Source organism: Pseudorasbora parva, chromosome 17 (genome assembly GCF_024679245.1).
Source record: "Pseudorasbora parva isolate DD20220531a chromosome 17, ASM2467924v1, whole genome shotgun sequence".
Taxonomy (NCBI): Eukaryota; Metazoa; Chordata; class Actinopteri; order Cypriniformes; family Gobionidae; genus Pseudorasbora; species Pseudorasbora parva.
In genome coordinates this window covers 20,579,161-20,596,892 of record NC_090188.1, presented here as the reverse complement: position 1 = coordinate 20,596,892, position 17,732 = coordinate 20,579,161, and the positions used below count along the sequence as shown (strand labels likewise).

General features: G+C 41.2%; 1 protein-coding gene across 5 annotated transcripts in view; it reads left to right on the top strand.

Annotated features, from left to right (window-relative positions):
* Positions 1-17,732, top strand: part of LOC137044705 (regulating synaptic membrane exocytosis protein 3-like) — a 102,609-nt gene that overhangs the window by 28,745 nt on the left and 56,132 nt on the right. For 4 of the 5 annotated variants that reach the window (XM_067420954.1, XM_067420955.1, XM_067420953.1 and 1 more), the window contains exons 3-5: positions 5,015-5,231; positions 6,483-6,551; positions 7,736-7,750. In XM_067420954.1, coding sequence (XP_067277055.1) covers positions 5,015-5,231; positions 6,483-6,551; positions 7,736-7,750 — 301 coding nt within the window. The remainder of the gene's footprint in view (positions 1-5,014; positions 5,232-6,482; positions 6,552-7,735; positions 7,751-17,732) is intronic. The other variant, XM_067420949.1, reaches the window with a different exon arrangement.

Here is a 17,732-nt window from a genome sequence, read left to right as displayed (position 1 = left end):
TTCCTGGATGAGAGGGAGAGAGAGAGAAGCAAATGATTTGTGATGGGGAAGAGGGGTTTGTGCTGGTAAAGTAAAGCTGTGGTTCACTTTCGTATAACCTTGTGCTTCACTTATGGGTCTTTGTTTTATGTGCTGTCTCAATTATGGCAAGCCTGGGCTGCTTTCCTGAATATAATTTCCTGTTCAGAGTACAAAGCACTTTCATATGTTCTTTTACAGTGCCAATCTCAATGTTTGTCTGTTTCTCATGTTTTTCATAATGTGCTGAAAGTTTTTTTTTTTTTTTTTTTTTTTTTTTTTTTTTAGAATGGTGCTGCTCAATTTCATCTTAACGTTGACTTTGTGTTGCCTTGTTTTTCGAACCTACACTCAAAAAAATGCTGGGTTAAAAACAACCCAAGTTGGGTTGAAAATGGACAAACCCATTCTACCGTTGAGGCAACGTGGGGGAGAGGACGCTGGCGTTGTCTGTTCGCCGCTTCTCCACCCACAACAAATCATGTTAATGTACTATTGGATTTGCGTTTTGTTTTGTTTCCTTGTGTTTGTGACTAGTCTAGCAGTCAGAGCTACAATTGGGACTGTTGCTGATTGCTGGCAGCCACTGAGAGGTTGTTGTTCGTCGTTTCGCCGTTTTCAACCGCTTCTCTAGTGTTTGCGTTTGAATTGCTGCGGTTGGTTTCTGGTTTGGAGGACATTTGATGTTTTTCGCCGCAACTGCTCGCTGGTGGTCTCCCTTGGGCTTGAGCTGCATGGTGGCTGAAGTTTGCACCGGGCTAGCGTCATCCGGGCTCTCGTCGTCGGCGTCCGGCATGATGTTGGGATGTTCTGCTTCTCGGCTGCGCCGCTGTTCCGTCCTGCATTGCGACCGTGGAGCGACATCTGCGCCGGCCCCGGTGTGTCCACAGAAGTGCCCGGAGGAATGTTCTGCCTCCTGCATGGTGCTGCAGCGATCCCCATCGTTTGAATCATCATGAAGAAGACCCATCATCTGGTCTTCAGCTGTCGTGCCTCGGCGATGTCATCGGGACACTGCCGCTGGGAGAAATCTGAAACATGGAGTGGACCACAGTGTGCTGCGGAGCTAACAGAGACTTCCACCATCAGCTGTTTTCTGTCCACCATTAGCTCTGTTTCTGTTTACCATCAGCTCTGTTTCTGTTCACCATCAGCTCTGTTTCTGTTCTGTTTTCTGTGTTGGTTGATTGTTTGTAGTATTCTATATTTTTACTTGTTATTCATTTTTTGAATAACAAGTAAAAATACTTGTTATTCAAACCCTCCCCCCCCCCCCTTGTTGCACTTTGAGATTCTTCGGAATGAAAAGTGCATTATAAATAAAATCTATTATTATTATTATTATTATTATTATTATTATTATTATTATTATTAAACCCAGCAATTGGGTTGTTTTAAGCAAACATTTAACCCAACCCCTGGGTTTGTCCATTTTCACCCCAACTTGGGTTGTTTTTAACCCAGCATTTTTAGAGTGTACTGTAACTAAAGGTTATTGTGGTCTGGAAGTTTGAAAGGTGAATGTTACATTTTAATATTAAAACAGAGAAGAGTGCTTTTTTGTAAAAAATGGGAAAAAAAATGAATTTTGAGAAAATAAAAAAAATCTTTAGTATCTAATTTGTAATGATAATTAACTGAGGGCTCATGGAGACTTTTGCTTCACAGCTTTTGGATGGAGGATGATTAAATGACAGATAGAATATTTCTTAAAGATGGATGGGTGGATAAAGGATGAATAAACTACAGGTAGATTATAGAAAGACAGACAGATGGACGGATGGATAGACAGACAGACAGACAGACAGACAGATAGATAGATAGATAGATAGATAGATAGATAGATAGATAGATAGATAGATAGATAGATAGATAGATAGATAGATAGAGTACCTATAGAGTAGTACTGCATCCTTCATATCTCTGAAGAGTCTTTAGTTCTATCATACTTATCAAAGACGTGGAGGCGTGCATTGGGCAGAGCTAAAGAATCTTGCGCACACATAATATAACTTTCTATTTACTATACAATTGTGTTGTTTAGATTATATGCACTTGCTCGTCGATTGCCAACAGAACACAAACATTTGATGCAGTTTCACTCCCCGCCTGCGGTTTCGACTCAGGACATGGAACAAACAAACACACTTGCAGAACTCTGTTGCTGCTCGGGAAAAACAAACTGCATCCACTGTTTCCTTAACGCTGGGTTGTTTGGGAAGCTGAACAAGGTTATCTTTCCCTCATAACCAAAAACACACTTCTTTAGTGACATTGTTGATTTTGTGACCTAAAAACAGAATGACAGCGCTGCCGACGGCTCCCGTAACCCAAACAAAGCTCATTGTTTACGCTCCTTCTTTACTTCTGGTTGATGTGCAAAGAATTGGAGGGTCTATCGTTTTTATGGTAGGGTTATTTTTAACAGATAGAGATAGAATTCATGAAATAGCATTAGGCCCCCTTTAATAAAGTAATGTATAGTATTGAACTCTATTCAGTCTCATTAGCTAAGAAAGACACTCTGTGAGACACTCGTTTTTGACATATCTCAAAGAAACAACTGATTTTCTAATTGGAACATCTTGCAGTCACCTTGTTGCTTCTGTGTTGGAGCTTGTCCTTTGCGTTTATCTTTGACCCACAGGACGTGTTCGCTGGTGCCGGTGTTCAGGAACAGGAGAGCAGTAGGGGTGCACAGGGGGAGGGAGACCGAGGTTAGGGCTGGGGGCAGGTGTTGAAATCATCTCGTCTTTCTCTGGGGCACGTTCTGCATGGCTGGTCGCGCATTCATCACCTTCCATAGGTAGCATATACTTTTAACTCTCTATGTAGGTTGCTTATATTAATAGACGTCATAAGATATCGTCATGGCGGAGGAGTCTATGAGGAAGACCCCTTTAGCGTAAGTAAAGCTCTGGATAGATTCATGCTTGAGACATCTGTGCTGTTTAGACAGGGGGAATGGCTGATACATGTTGCATGTTTCATGTTGCTGAAGAAAGGTCTTGATTTTGTTTATTACTCACTGTTTTGTTTGGATTGTCTCTTTTGGAAGGCGTTCATGTAGTCTGCAATTATTCTGTGAGTGAATGCTTGAGATGACCCTTCATGGTGGAAAGAACATTAGACTGAAAGTATGAGAGAGCCGGAGTGTGAGGGAAATGTGAGGTTTGGTGGTGAATTTTAGATCACTTCATTATTAGCTTCAGAAAGAAAAAAAAACTGCATACTAGCAACCTTAAATTTGGATTTGGGATTTCGTCAGAGCCATAAATACAGTATGTTTATTTGGTTCTGTCCCGTGAGATGAAAAAGTAGATCAAATGTTGAGCTTGCTGTCAGATTGGTCCAAACCAGCAAACAAATGTTGCCTTGTTGGACAAATAGAAAAGTTTAAGAATTAGTCATAGAAAAAACTCATATCGATATTAATCTGACTAAAAAATATTGGATTTTTTAAATTAGCTAATAAAATAATAATAATTATTATTGCTGGGTAAATGTTACAAAATGGGGTTTATATGAGATACATTTTTTTAATTTGATTGTAAAATGTTAAAACGGGAAGATGGCTAATCAACATATAAAATGTCAGGGCTTTGACTTATGAGGTATAAGTTAAATCTGGTAAAATGTTTTGGGTCATGAAGTGCGTTGTTTTATTGTTTTGTGATGTTTCCTGGGTGCACTTATAATGTTAGAATACTTTTTACATCAGAAATGGTCATCATTTATAAATAAAAAAATGTTCCTACCCTGATTTTAGCCCTCTGGGTTGAACACTCTGTTTTAAGGGGTGTGTCTGGTGTGAGACTTTAGTGTAAACGCCCACTGCTGTGATTGGCTAACGTCTTTCCATTTTAAATAGCTATGTATTACTCTCTCTTTTAACACGTTTTTACTATTACAGCTCTCATGGTTAACTAATCATAAAAAGAGCTGCATTACATTCAGATCTATGGTTTTATATTTAGATCGTGGCATGACAGGTTGCTGATTTGAACATTGTAGCTGATCACAGACATGTTGAGCACATGGAAGCAGTGATCGCGTAATTGCAACGCAGATTCTGTACACTAACGAATTCTTTCATCTCCATTAACAGTTAAAAGATTTGTTGAATAAAAAAGGAGTCACTGATAAACTCTCTCTGTTTGATTGACAGCTTTAACGCACGCTGTTGCAACGATTGGAAAGGGAGCTTTCTTTAATCACTTTCTTTATAGAATTGAATCACCTTAAATAACTAACTTTTATCCTACCAAGAGAAACAATGCAAATTGATGTCTAGTCACTGGTTTGATTTACTGACACACAGACAAAGAACATCTGACTATACATGAATCATTACATTTCAGATCAGGTATTAGCATTAACACAGTTACTTACATGTTGCATTACTGTCGACCCTAGGTACTGCACAATATTTTGTAATCCTCAATGGCATGTTTATTGCTTTTTAGCTCGATCTGGTTTACCATCAGTTAGGCCTATGTGATGCACAAATCGGTGGGCGGGGTTAAACAGGCAGTGATGAAGTAGGCGTTGATCTTCTGCAGAGAGGGTGCTTGCCTCCCTTTGACATCATAGATCCCCACTTTGGAAAACCTGTTTTTTGCTGAGCCTGGTGTCAATAAAAGCTTATATTGGATTAACAAGTTTTAATTTCTGAAACTTGCAGGATATTCTTATCATGATGACCTCTTATATGTCAAAAGCTTCGATTTTTCAGTTCATGACCCCTTTAAAAGTGGGTTATTAAATACAAATGTTCAATTATCTAGTAAAATACAGGGATGGGGGGTTATTAGGCAAACATGTTGCAAAAGTTTCTGGTCAAATATTAAAATTGTTGGGTAAATTTTTTAACTTTGCTGGTTAAATTAGGAAGCAATTAGGTAAAAGTATTTAAATGGGCTACTATTGATTTTGAAATTAAATTAATCTCAGTCGATCATGTCCTTCTTTTTCTCCATCTCCTCTCCCCTACCAGTTTGCACCAGCAAGTTGCCAACTACAAGGAGCAGGTGAGGCGGATTGGGCCGGAGCCCCCCCAACAGAGGCAGCAGGGCCAACACAAGGATGACGCCCCCACCTGTGGCATCTGCCACAAGACCAAGTTTGCTGATGGCTGCGGAAACCTGTGCTCCTACTGCCAGACTAAGTTCTGTGCCCGGTGCGGTGGAAGGGTCTCTCTGCGTTCCAATAACGTGAGTAACTCCTACATTGCGTGAGTGGCCAAACTGTTTTTCGTGCTTCTTCGACCTGCATCTACGTTAAGCAGAGCCAGGGAGAGAAGAGCGTTGGGAAGATAGAAAGGTTAATTGGGCATTAGTCAGAGGAAATGACGCTGCTGGTCACCGGGGGGTCGCCACACACCCACGCTGAGTCTCCACAGGGGTAGCCGTACCACGCAAAGGGAAGCACCTGAAATGGTGGCCCACCTCCTGGAGTGTGATATTTACCTTCGCTTTATATTCTTTCCACTGAGTCCAGTGTGCTAATTAGTGTTCACTCATAACGAATGTAGTGTAAGATGTCAACAGAAGGAGAATAGGGAGTGAGGTCAGTGAGGTGGAGATGGGGTAAATGTGATTATTAATAACACACTGATTTAGTTATGGATGTATCCATGTGGGCATCTGTGTAAATGTGTATATTTCTATATAGCTACACAATGAAGCCAGGCCATTTCTACTCATTTCTATTTCTACTTTTTGTCCAAAATTAACTTTTTGCCACACCCATTTTTTTGTATTTATAATTTTTTTTTGTATAATTTGAGAAGCATTCATTTTTGTGTTTATGAAAAATGTATTATCTGTATATTTGCCATGAGTCATTCAAAACTGGATATTTAGTTGTACCTGCTCATTTCCCCCATTTTTACATTTAAATTACCTTTGCTGTCATCCAAACACTTTCTGTAAGTTATTTTTTTAAAATACGAATAATTTCATAATGCTTTTAAATTTGATCTTTGGCTAATCTTAAAATGAATGTCCATTTTTAATTGTGCATAATGTTGTGATAAATCAGTTGAAACAATAAAATGTATTTTTTTTTGTGTGTTTTAAAAAAAAAATTAAATAGACAATAAAGTATGGAATTATTATGTATCTGACTTTTATTGATTATAAGCTTAAATACTATCTACTTATTGAAATCAGCTATATTTTAATATCATTTCTAATTTTAAGTACATTTTCCACTGAAAAAATGATTTGATGTCAGATAGGGTCTGATTGTCGCTCTTGTATTGAGATGTAACCCTTGTATCATTACATTGCAATTCTTAATGTATACTTGCCAAGGCCAATTTTTTTCTTGCATTTGGCACATGATGAAATTAATTTTTTAACCCTGTCATTTAGATTTGAGCCCTGTGGATGTGAGAAGTCAAATAGGGCTAGTGTTGATTGTGGAAAGTTATTCAGGTGCTCTTGTCTTTATCTGAATAGGTAGCAGAAATCGCGTGTGATCCAATGAAAGTAAAGTCTCCATTGGTATTGGATGGGTGCTGCCCTGAGGTTAGTTTAGCTGAAATGAGCACATGTTGTTTCTCGGATCCCTTTGGCGTGTGCTATTAATGAGAGTGGCAGGCTTGATAATGGAGTCGCTAGATGCCTGTAGGTTAAACATGGAGAGCTACACCTACTCAATCTGGTGGACTGGAAAGAGTAGCTAAAAGCGATGAAGTACACTTAATAATTCTATTCCTATGAGTATAGCCTGAGTTGGTCCAGAGTAAACAGACATGAAAAAGTTCAATGCACCTTAAAGTGTAACTATGCTGTTTTTCAACACGCTTTGTATCGTTACAGTATTGGTAGTATATGTAAATGAGTAATGCTTACTCGTTCTCTGTGCTACCTGGAGAAATTGTTTATTTGTCAGCAAAATGCGTCATCCTGCGGACTTTTGACAGCTCCAGGGCTTTTGTAAAAACTACAGATTGTAGTTCTGCATTTTTGTATCCCCATTCACGGACTGTGGGATCAGCAGAGAGTTATTAACACAACAGTTATTGTAGGGGTAGATTATCAGTGAAAATTGTATCATACTATGTCTACTCTTTGAACAGCGTTATGGTAAAAACGCCAAGAGTTTCTTACCTGTACACAACAACATTTGACGACAACGAGCAATCTACAAAAATGAAAAAAAAAAATCATAGAGTGTACACTTGCCTTTACTGTGCATTTATCAGTGTACAGGTGTATTAGGCTATAGTTATACAGTAGTAGCATTCTGTGAGTTTCCTTAGTATGACGGCTCTGAAGAAGTAGGACCTACTTAGCAAAATGTCATGTTCTCGTTTTCAGTGACCCATGAACTACATTTATTCCCATTGGGAATTATTCATGGGGAAACTTTAAGTAAATATCAGTCCGAAATGCTGCACCTCCAAGGTTTGCCCTGTGGGTGGCAACATACCTGCAAATTTACACTGCATGATCTCTGAAAGATTAGTAAGTAAAACGTTAATAAATCCAAACTAATTAATGTCATTTTTTTAACTGGACAGTACAAGTGGTATTTTGATACTGCTAATGTTAAAGCAGATCTGTTGTTTGCTTAGTCCACTATGCATTTAATGTTTTTTGTTTTTTTTCACATCTGGATGTCATTTCATACTTTTCTCTCTTGTTCTTTTCCCCCACCGACCACCCTGTTTCTCTCTCACTGTGATGCCCCTGTGATGCTGGAGAAGAAGGAGGACAAAGTGGTTAGCATTTTCTATTTTCTCTCTGTCACTGTGCAATATAAACATCTTTTCTTTCCTTCTCTCCCCTTAGTCACATACAAGCTCCTCAGTGCATCTTCTATGTTCTGTTGAGTTTTACTGTGGTAACTTATTGCACTGTTGTGTTTATCAGCCTTTAGTAATGTGAGCTTGATATGAGAACTTCGGTTTGACTCATTTGCATATGTATAACACCCAGATTTGCACAAGTTTGATGTGTCTGGAAGCATGTGCAAACTTGATATTGGTCAAAAAATGCTGGAACTAATGTGCTTGTAGTATCCTCATAAGGACTGTGTTTGTAGACGTGTATTTTGTTAGATTTTATGAGTTTCCTTTAATAATTACGTAGTTTGGGTGATGCATCTACACACCCAAAATACAGGATAATGTCACTGCAAATAGATTAATTAGCAATCGATTGATCAAACCTAAAAGTAATTTTAGAAATAGCATGGGTGATGCCATTCTGGTATCTGTGGAGATACTGGTAAAACATTTGTATGTGTATCTGAATCGCGTATTCCCTATGTTATGGAGACCAAATGTCGCCACAAGGATAGTAATACCAGTACATTTTTATCTTATGGGGACATTTATTTGGTAAGGGATATAATATACAGTTTGTGCAGTATAAAAATCCAGTGTGTGTGTGTGTGTGTGTGTGTGTGTGTGTGTGTGTGTGTGTGTGTGTGTGTGTCTTTTTGTATTTAACAATATGATTCAAATAATTTTAAATATATATTTTAAATAAATATTTTTTTTAGGGTCAGTCAGAAATTAATTACTTCAGCAAGGGCGGATTAAGTGAATCTAAAGTAAAGACATGTATAATGTTATAAAAGATTAAAAAGCACTGTATAAAATGTACGTAATGTTTTCCAGTTATATACAAATATATATATACTTGATTTTTGATCAAATAAATGCAGGCTTTGTGAGCTTTCAAAAACAATAAAAAATCTTACTGATCAAAAATGCTAGTGTATATTAATTATTTAATCTGGCTGGAATATTTTATAGGTGTCATATGGAACAAAATGTCATACTTGAATTCGCCTGGTATGTAGTGAAAGCTTCATGGGGTGAAAATTGGCTAGCAATTACCCCATGCAGATAGCCTAGAAATCTAGACGCACCCTAGCGGCAGCAAATCTAATCTGCCCGCGCATATCGTATAGCAACTCTAGTAAATTGCTTGGGATTGAGACATAGTTAACATAATTATTGAGGGACTGATTAATTAATTCAGGAGAGCAATACATGCCTAAGCTTGCTCCAGTAGATGTAGCGCTAGTCTAATACCATCATTTTTAAATGAGCCTCGATCAGCCTACCATTGAGTAGTTATTTTAGTGACTGTTGCTGTTTGACTTACAATATGCTAGGCTATCGTAGATGGTCTATTTCCCTGTTATCGAACTAAAAAAGGCTATGATCGTTTTCTGTTGCTCGGTCGGGGTCAGATCAGATGGCACAGGCGTGAGCTTCTGATGGTCAAAAGGATAGCGTGCTGTAGACTAGCACTACTCCGCTAACGTTAGGCATTCACTCAAACTAAACTCGCGGTGATGATGAAACCGATGTGGTACACGCATCAATCATCCATCAGCCTACAACTATGTTTTGCTTTTCCTATTTCTTCCATTGACATTCGTTCAGTAGCCTACATGACACTAGAAGTTCAGTCTCTTCCTACTTTTACTCCAGGCAGTGACTGGCAATGAGTTCGATCTTTAAAAGAGATCTAAAGTTTACTAATATTAGTCTTGAATTTCCCCAGCTGAAGATAATTATGCTCTGCTATGTTTTTGTAGATGGACCGTTTTGAGAATACTTCTCTGTAGCGCCTCTTTTGACGACGTCCACTCGCTTCAGCCTCCTCATCCACAGGTTTTGCTGGATATATTTACTTCTTTCTGAATGAAATCGATACAATCCTACACCTTTTGCTGTATATCTGATGGCGCAACCCCAAACACAACACGTTTTCGTCATAGTTTCAACTTTAATTAACAACAATGTTCTTAACTATGTAACTGTGGCAGAATGCGAGCGGCATCTACTGACAAACTGAAGAGATCCAGCCGGCTACTGTAAACAGATACATTAAGAACATTGCAATTGATTAAAGTTGAAACTATGATGAAAACGTCTCAGGTTATAACTATAACCATAGTTCCCTGAGAAGGGAACGAAACACTGCGTCCACTAGGGACAGCTTTGGGAACGCCCACAGCGTGATAGCATCTGATGCATGTATGTCAACTCAGCCAATGGCGAGAGTGAGCGTCACGGGCGGGTGACGCCACGTCCAGGAAAGGATAAATATACATCCGGTCCGATCGCACTTCAGCTAAACTGCCGAAGCAAGGGATCACAGGGATGCAGGGAGTATGGCAAAGGGACGCAGAGTTTCGTTCCCTTCTCAGGGAACTATGGTTATAGTTATAACCTGAGACGTTCCCTTTCGAGGGAACTTCACACTGCGTCCACTAGGGACAGCTTTGGGAACGAAATACCAAAACGCCATAATATCAAATGCCTGTCGTGTGAAACTGTGGCACCTTCAAGACAGGAGCACTAAAGATACTGGAGCACACTCCAGGTCAAGATCATAGTATCTCACAAATGTGAGAGGCGAGGACCAACCAGCCACTTCGCAGACTTCTTTGAGGGAAACCCCGATACCAAGGCCTTAGAGGCCGCCATACTCCTAGTAGAGTGGGCTCTGACAGCTAATGGACACTGCTGATCAGAAGACCCATAAGCCAGTGAGATTGCCTCGACTATCCACTTGCTCATTGTATGTTTGGACGCAGGGAGACCCCTGTTCTGAGGTCCAAAACAAACAAACAATTGATCTGCTTTCCTCCACCGGGCAGCTCTGTGGACATAAGCATCCAGTGCTCGCACTGGATGTACAAAGTTCAATCTTTCTTAGTCTGGATTAACAAATGGAGGAGGACAGAGAGCTTGCAGCACTATAAGCCGTGGAACATTGGTTAACACCTTCGGAACATACCCTAATCTAGGGTAAAGGAAAGCTTTAACCATCCCTGGTGCAAACTCCAAGCACGAATGGGGATATTGATAAAGCCTGAAGGTCTCCTAATCTCTTAATAGAAGAGACGGCAAGAAGGAAGATGGTTTTCAGAGTCAGAAACTTTTCTGATATGATGTCAAGTGGCTCGAACGGAGCCGCAGATAAACCTTCCAACACTATAGCCAAATCCCAAGTAGGAACTTTAGTGCGCACCGCAGGCCTCAGCCTCTTAGTGCCACGAAGGAAACAAGTTACCAATGGGTTCCTCCCCACAGTAATACCATCCACATGGGCATGGTAAGCAGAAATAGATGAAACATACACCTTTAGTGTAGCAGGGGTCAACACAGAAGAGAAGCGCTCTTGTAGAAAATCTAGCACTGAACCAATGGGGCAGTTGACTGGATCTAACTGTCGTTCTTGACACCAGGAAGTGAACAACCTCCACTTCAGGGCATATAGTCTCCTCCTGGAGGGAGCTCTGGAGCTAAGAATGGTCTCCACTACCTCGGTAGAGAGACCAGACTCTATGAGCTCGGCCCCCTCAGCGGCCAAACCCACGGGTTCCACATTTCTGGGCAAGGGTGAAATATTAAGCCCTCCGCCTGAGATAGAAGATCCCTCCTGATCGGAATCTTCCAAGGTGAGCCATCGAGCAGTGTTATGAGGTTCGAGAACCAAATCCGGCTCGGCCAGTAAGGAGCTACTAGCAAGGAGCTATCTAGTCTCCATTCCCCTGGCTTCAGCCCCTGTCTCGACAGGATGTCCGCTCCTATATTCTAGGGCCCCCAGGATAAAGATTGCTCTCAAGGAGAGTAACTTCCCCAGAGACCACAGGAGGATCTGGTGCGCTTGCACAGTGGGCGAGAACGCAGACCCCCCTGACGATTTACATAGGAAACCACCGATGTGTTGTCCGTACGGACCAACACATGATGGCCCCTCAGGTCCGGAAGGAAGAACTTCAACGCATTGAAGACTGCCATCATCTCCAGGCAGTTGATGTGCCATGAAAGATGATGGTCCCCCCACAGACCCTGGGCTGAGCAGCCTTCCATTACCGCTCCCCAGCCTGTGAGAGAGGTATCTGTCGTCAGGATGACTTGATGACATTGTGCCCCCAACACCGGACCATGGGACAGGAACCAGGCTTCCTTCCATATGACCAAGGCACGGAGACACCGCTGCGTGATCATGATCTTACGAAAAGGGTTCCCCCTCTGGGAAGACCCTCTGGTTCTGAGCCACCACTGTAAGGGCCTCATGTATAGCAGGCCAAAAGGAATCATGCTGGACGCCGCTGCCATTAACCCCAGCAACTTTTGAAACTGCTTAACAGTGAATGATTGGCCTAGTGTTACTCTCTTTACAGCTGACAGAATCGCAGCAATCGCAGCCTAGAAACGTGGTGCTCTGTACTGGAGAAAGCACACTCTTCTTCGCGTTCAGCCTCAACCCCAACTTTTGAATATGCGCGAGGACGACATCTCGATGCCGAACCGCCATCTTCTGCAACTGTGCCACAATCAGCCAGTCGTCTATATAGTTCAGAATGCGTATGCCCTGAAGCCTAAACAGGGCCAGAGCTGCCTCTACGCATTTTGTGAACGTGCGGGGTGAGAGAGCTAGAACAAATGGAATAACCTGATACTGGTACGCTTTGCCCCCTCGGAGACCTGATGCTGCTGGCATCAGGACCTTTTTTGGCCTGAAGCCTTCTTCGCCTGAAGCACGACCCTCCGGTCGGTCTTCGGCTTAGAAGGCTTCGGCTGAGAGTGCCGACCTGGCCCACCATATCTCTGAGGTGGAGCACGAGATGCAACACTCTCTTTTTGCTGCTGCCTGTACGAAGAGCTAGACGGCTGGGGCTGCTCATGCCCAGCAGCCCCAGAGGGTTGGTGGTGGCGCGGAAGATATTTTTTAAAAGCCTCCATTTGTTTGTTATTCTCCTGAAATCTGTCGACGACTTCATTTACAGCGTCGCCAAACAGACCAGTGGGTTCAACTGGCGCATCAAGGAGAAAAGCCCTGTCTTTATCTTTGTCAGATAAATTGAGCCACAGATGTCTCTCAGAGATAAATTTGTGGCCCGGCGCAGTTCGCAAACCTTGAATCATCTTCCCCTAATCCGGCACTCAACGCCTCCACCTCCTCTGAGCTGGAGTGTTGAAACGACGAGCTCTCACTCTGGGCGGAAGAAGCCACAGGGCGGGCTCCCGACACCAGAGATTGAGCGACAGATCTCTCGGATGAAGGCAGAGAAAGAGCGCTTGCGGAACCTCACCGAGAGATCCATCTGCGATCCCCATGATGTCCTTCTCCGCTGTGCCTCAGCAGCAGCGGGTCCAGAACCAGAGGGAACATGATCCTGATCACCCTTCTCGAAGAGTGACAGGAGGAAGCGGAGCATGCGAAGTGGCAGCTTCTCACAATGCTCACAATCAGCCCCCTCGAAGGCTGACAGACCATGATCCACTGCCAAACACTTCACACACAAATCATGTGTATCTCCACCCGTAAGGAAACAGGGACACGGAGGAGTACACTGTTTGAATACTGATGCATTTGCCATTTTTAAACTGAGAATTGTGTTTTTGACAGACAACAATAGACAGAGACAGTTTTACACAGATCGCTTAGCTGAGGCAGAAAAGCTGAAGTGCGATCGGACCGGATGTATATTTATCCTTTCCTGGATGTGATGTCACCCGCCCGTGACGCTCACTCTCGCCATTGGCTGATTTGACATACGTGCATCAGATGCTATCACGCTGTGGGCGTTCCCAAAGCTGTCCCTAGTGGACGCAGTGTGAAGTTCCCTTGAAAGGGAACGTGTTGTGTTTGGGGTTGCGCCGTCAGATATACAGCAAAAGGTGTAGGATTGTATCGATTTCCTTCAGAAAAAAGTAAATATATCCAGCAAAACCTGTGGGTGAGGAGGCTAAAGCGTGTGGATGTTGTCAAAAGTGGCGCTACAGAGAAGTATTGTCAAAACGGTCCATCTACAAAAACATAGCAGAGCATAATTATCTTCAGCTGGGGAAATTCAAGACTAATATTAGTAAACTTTAGATCTCTTTTAAAGATCGAACTTATTGCCAGTCACTGTCTGAAATAAAAGTAGGAAGAGACCGAATTTCTAGTGTCATGTAGGCTACTGATCCAATGTCAATGGAAGAAATAGGAAAAGCAAAACATAGTTGTAGGCTGATGGATGATTGATGCGTGTACCACATCGGTTTCATCATCACCGCGAGTTTAGTTTGGGTGAGTGCCTAACGTTAGCAGAGTAGCGCTAGTCTACAGCACGCTATCCTTTTGACCATCAGAAGCTCACGTCTGTGCCATCTGATCCGACCCCGACCGAGCAACAGAAAACGAACATAGCCTTTTTAGTTAGATAACAGGGAACATATTGTAAGTCAGACAGCAACAGTCACTAAAATAATTACTCAATGGTAGGCTGAGGCTCATTTAAAAATTATGGTATTTGACTAGCGCTACATCTACTGGAGCAAGGTTAGGCATTTAATGTATTGCTATCTCCTAAATTAGTTAATTAGTCCCCCAATAATCATGTTAACTTTGTCTGAATCCCAAGCAATTTAGGGGCTATAATGACGTCGGCCGAGTTTCGTTTGCGTGCTTCTAATAAACACAGAAACTGGGGAATGGCGGTCTTTCGAATCAGCTTTGACCGTGACTCTGGAAGACTTGGAGTTAAGCTTTTCTCTGAGAAAAGAACAAAGAACGCCACTGAAGTCATTCTTATAAAGGGAAGATGTGTTTTCGGATTTTTGCCGACCGGATACGCCGAATCTATCAACAAGCTCTGTTTCACCTTCGTTGCTCTGGTTGGTGTAGCGCTATCCTATCGCATGCAGAGAGAGTTTGAAAGACAACCGTTTATCCCGCCCCTCGGATTGAACCTTGTCAATGGTGAGTTTCCAGACCAAACATCTTGATGTGGGTCTGGCTTGTCAGGCTAACATGCAGAAGCTCCCTTTAATTATGTCATATGGGTGCTAACATTTTTTGTTAATCATCCACAATACATTAAGCATGCAGTTTGTTACATTTCACAAGCAAACTAGCACCTTTTATTTGTTATCTCAGGGCCTGAGAGAGTGTCCTGGTTGGCCTGCTGTACTAAAATGTCCATGCACTGTCCATGCCTTCTCCCATAGAGCTGCATTTGTTAATCAGAACAGTGCCATATACTTCACTGCTGCAAAAAGATCCCTGTAAATTCAATTCAGAGCTCATTATCCCAATGATTATCAGGCCTCTTGGTAATATCTGTTTTTTCTTCTTTAGCCAAGCATTTCTTTCTGAGTGCTGCAGTTTTTGAAATCAGATTCTTTTCCCTAGGCGGTACACTCGCCTCTGTCTCTTGTTCTCTCATTCTTTCTTTCTTTTCCAAGGATCCATTTTGGTCATCTGGACTGGGCTTTGGCACTGTGTTTTGTTTAACACCACAACTTCAGTGCTACTGGAAAACACCAGCAATGTGTCATTCCACTGCCTTCCACCTCAAAGCGACACCATGAAACAATTAGTATTGATCTTTCTGCTCTTTCTTTGCATCTGGTTTGTGGATGCCTCCTTGACAGGGACATTTTACCCATGTCTTTTGGGGAGAACAACTGGTTTTTAGTATATAACTGAGATAATATTAAAGTTTAGTTTTTATTTTAATTTTAGTTCAAGTTTTAGTAATTTTGTTGTGTAGTTTTGTAAGAAAAAAAAAAAATTACATTGTAACATGTTTTATGTTAATTTAAGGCAAGCAATTTTTTTTATGTTATAAGAAATTTGAAAAAAGTCATTGTATTGAATTATACAAAGAAGTTGATTGTACTTAAAGGGTTAGTTCACCCAAAAATGAAATTTATGTCTAATCACTCACCCTAATGTTGTTCCACACCCGTAAGACCTCCATTCATCTTCGGAACACAGTTTAAGATATTTTATTGGCATCGCCAATGTCACATGATTTCAGCAGTTTGACACGCGATCCAAATCATGAATCAATACGCTGAATTATGTCTGTTTTAATCTTTATTTAAGGATAGAAAACAAATGCGGAAGGGAAGACAATGATTAATAAAGTCATAGTTTTTGATATTTTTGGACCAAAATGTATTTTCGATGCTTCAAGAGATTCTACTTAACTAACTTAACTGATGTCACATATGGACGACTTTGATTATGTTTTTTTACCTTTCTGGACATGGACAGTATAGTGTGTATACACTTGCATACGCTCTTGGACTAAATATAAAATATCTTAAACTGTGTTCCGATGATAAACAGAGGTCTTACGGGTGTGGAACGACATTAGGGTGAGTCATTAATGACATCAGTTGCATTTTTGGGTGAACTAAGCCTTTAATTTAAGGCAGCAACTTTTTTTTTTTTTTACAGTGTAGTTTAAAGGTGTCATGAACTGGCTTTTTTTCTTTTTTTGTACCGTTGTCTGAGGTGACTAATGATGTTTGTGACGTTAACTAATAAGTAATAGGCTATTTTCTACACTGGTTTTGAGGCTCTCTCCTGAACGTTGGGTTTTGATGGGCATGCTGCACTGGAGACTTGGAAGTAAACACCCATGGCTAGGATTGGATAAGATTTGCATATTTAATGAGCTGCAGCTCCGCTGTCATATCCAGCCCCTGTAAGTTCAGTTTACATGAGGGAAAGATTATATTGAAAGCGGCAACTGCAATTTGTCTTTATCAAACAAACACAATGATTTATTTCTCATCCACCCGCGTTTGTATTACATGGCCCACACCCGCACGATCGGTCGATATAAGCGAGAACCGTGCACTCACACACACACACACACATACACGTGCGTGCCCAGATCAAAAACGTGTGAGTCTTTCATAGCGCTATGACGTAAGAATGAAGCTTGCCGTAGTTCGCCGTTGTTGTTTTGCGGCCTATATGGACATCAGAACTCGTAACTGGTTGGGAAGTCAAGGGTTTAACGGAAGTTCCAGTGCACTTTCACGGGTAGAAGGGTGGAAAAAAACACAGGTTACTGGTTGCCTGGAACGCGGCATAAACCCTCATGTTTTGTCTGATTTTGAATGTGTAACCTGCTGTGTATGGTGAGAGTCATGTTTAGTTAAGCCAGGGCAGGCCAAGTTTCGTCAAGTTTAGTCAAGTCAACTCTAGCCAAGTCTTTTGTTTTTTTTTGCCAAGTCTTTGTTTTGGATTTTGAAATAAACTGCTCTTGGGTTCTGAACCTCGCCTACAGTGGACACACTATTTAATTTCATTTTATGCTCAAGTGCGTTATCACTTACATTATCGTCTTTGACAGACAGCCTATTGAAGCTGCTCAGCTTCCTCTTTTCAGAAAGTGATGCAGTAGTCAAAACGTCTGGTAGCACTTGCTGGACCTCTGCGTCTCGTAAATACTACCGTGTATTGTGCATGTTATTTTTTGACAGACATTGATGTTGTGATATTCAAATGTTGTGGATTTGAAAACGAAAAAGATGGATTGCAAGGCAATAATTATTTATTTCTTAGTCAGCAAGTATTCAGTGAAGTGATTGATGGCCATGAGTTTCAGTGTTTTTAGTTCTAATATTCCAACCGACAGCCAGCCTTGGTTTTTGACAGAAGGGATAATGTGCGTGAGGAGTGAACTATATGTTTGAGACTCTGGAGATCTTCAAATGCTTTTTGCATAGTTCATTATGATTATTTTGCAGAATTTAGTTTATTTCGTGACTTTAAAAAATTACATGTTACTCAGAGACAAAGTTAAATTCAGCCGTCGCAAATTTGTTGACTTAAAATGAAAATCAAGTTAATTATTTATCAGTGCGTAGTTTTGATGCACAAAGTTGTTTTTGTCTCTTATAACAAAAATCTTTTATTTAAACCCATGAAAATGCA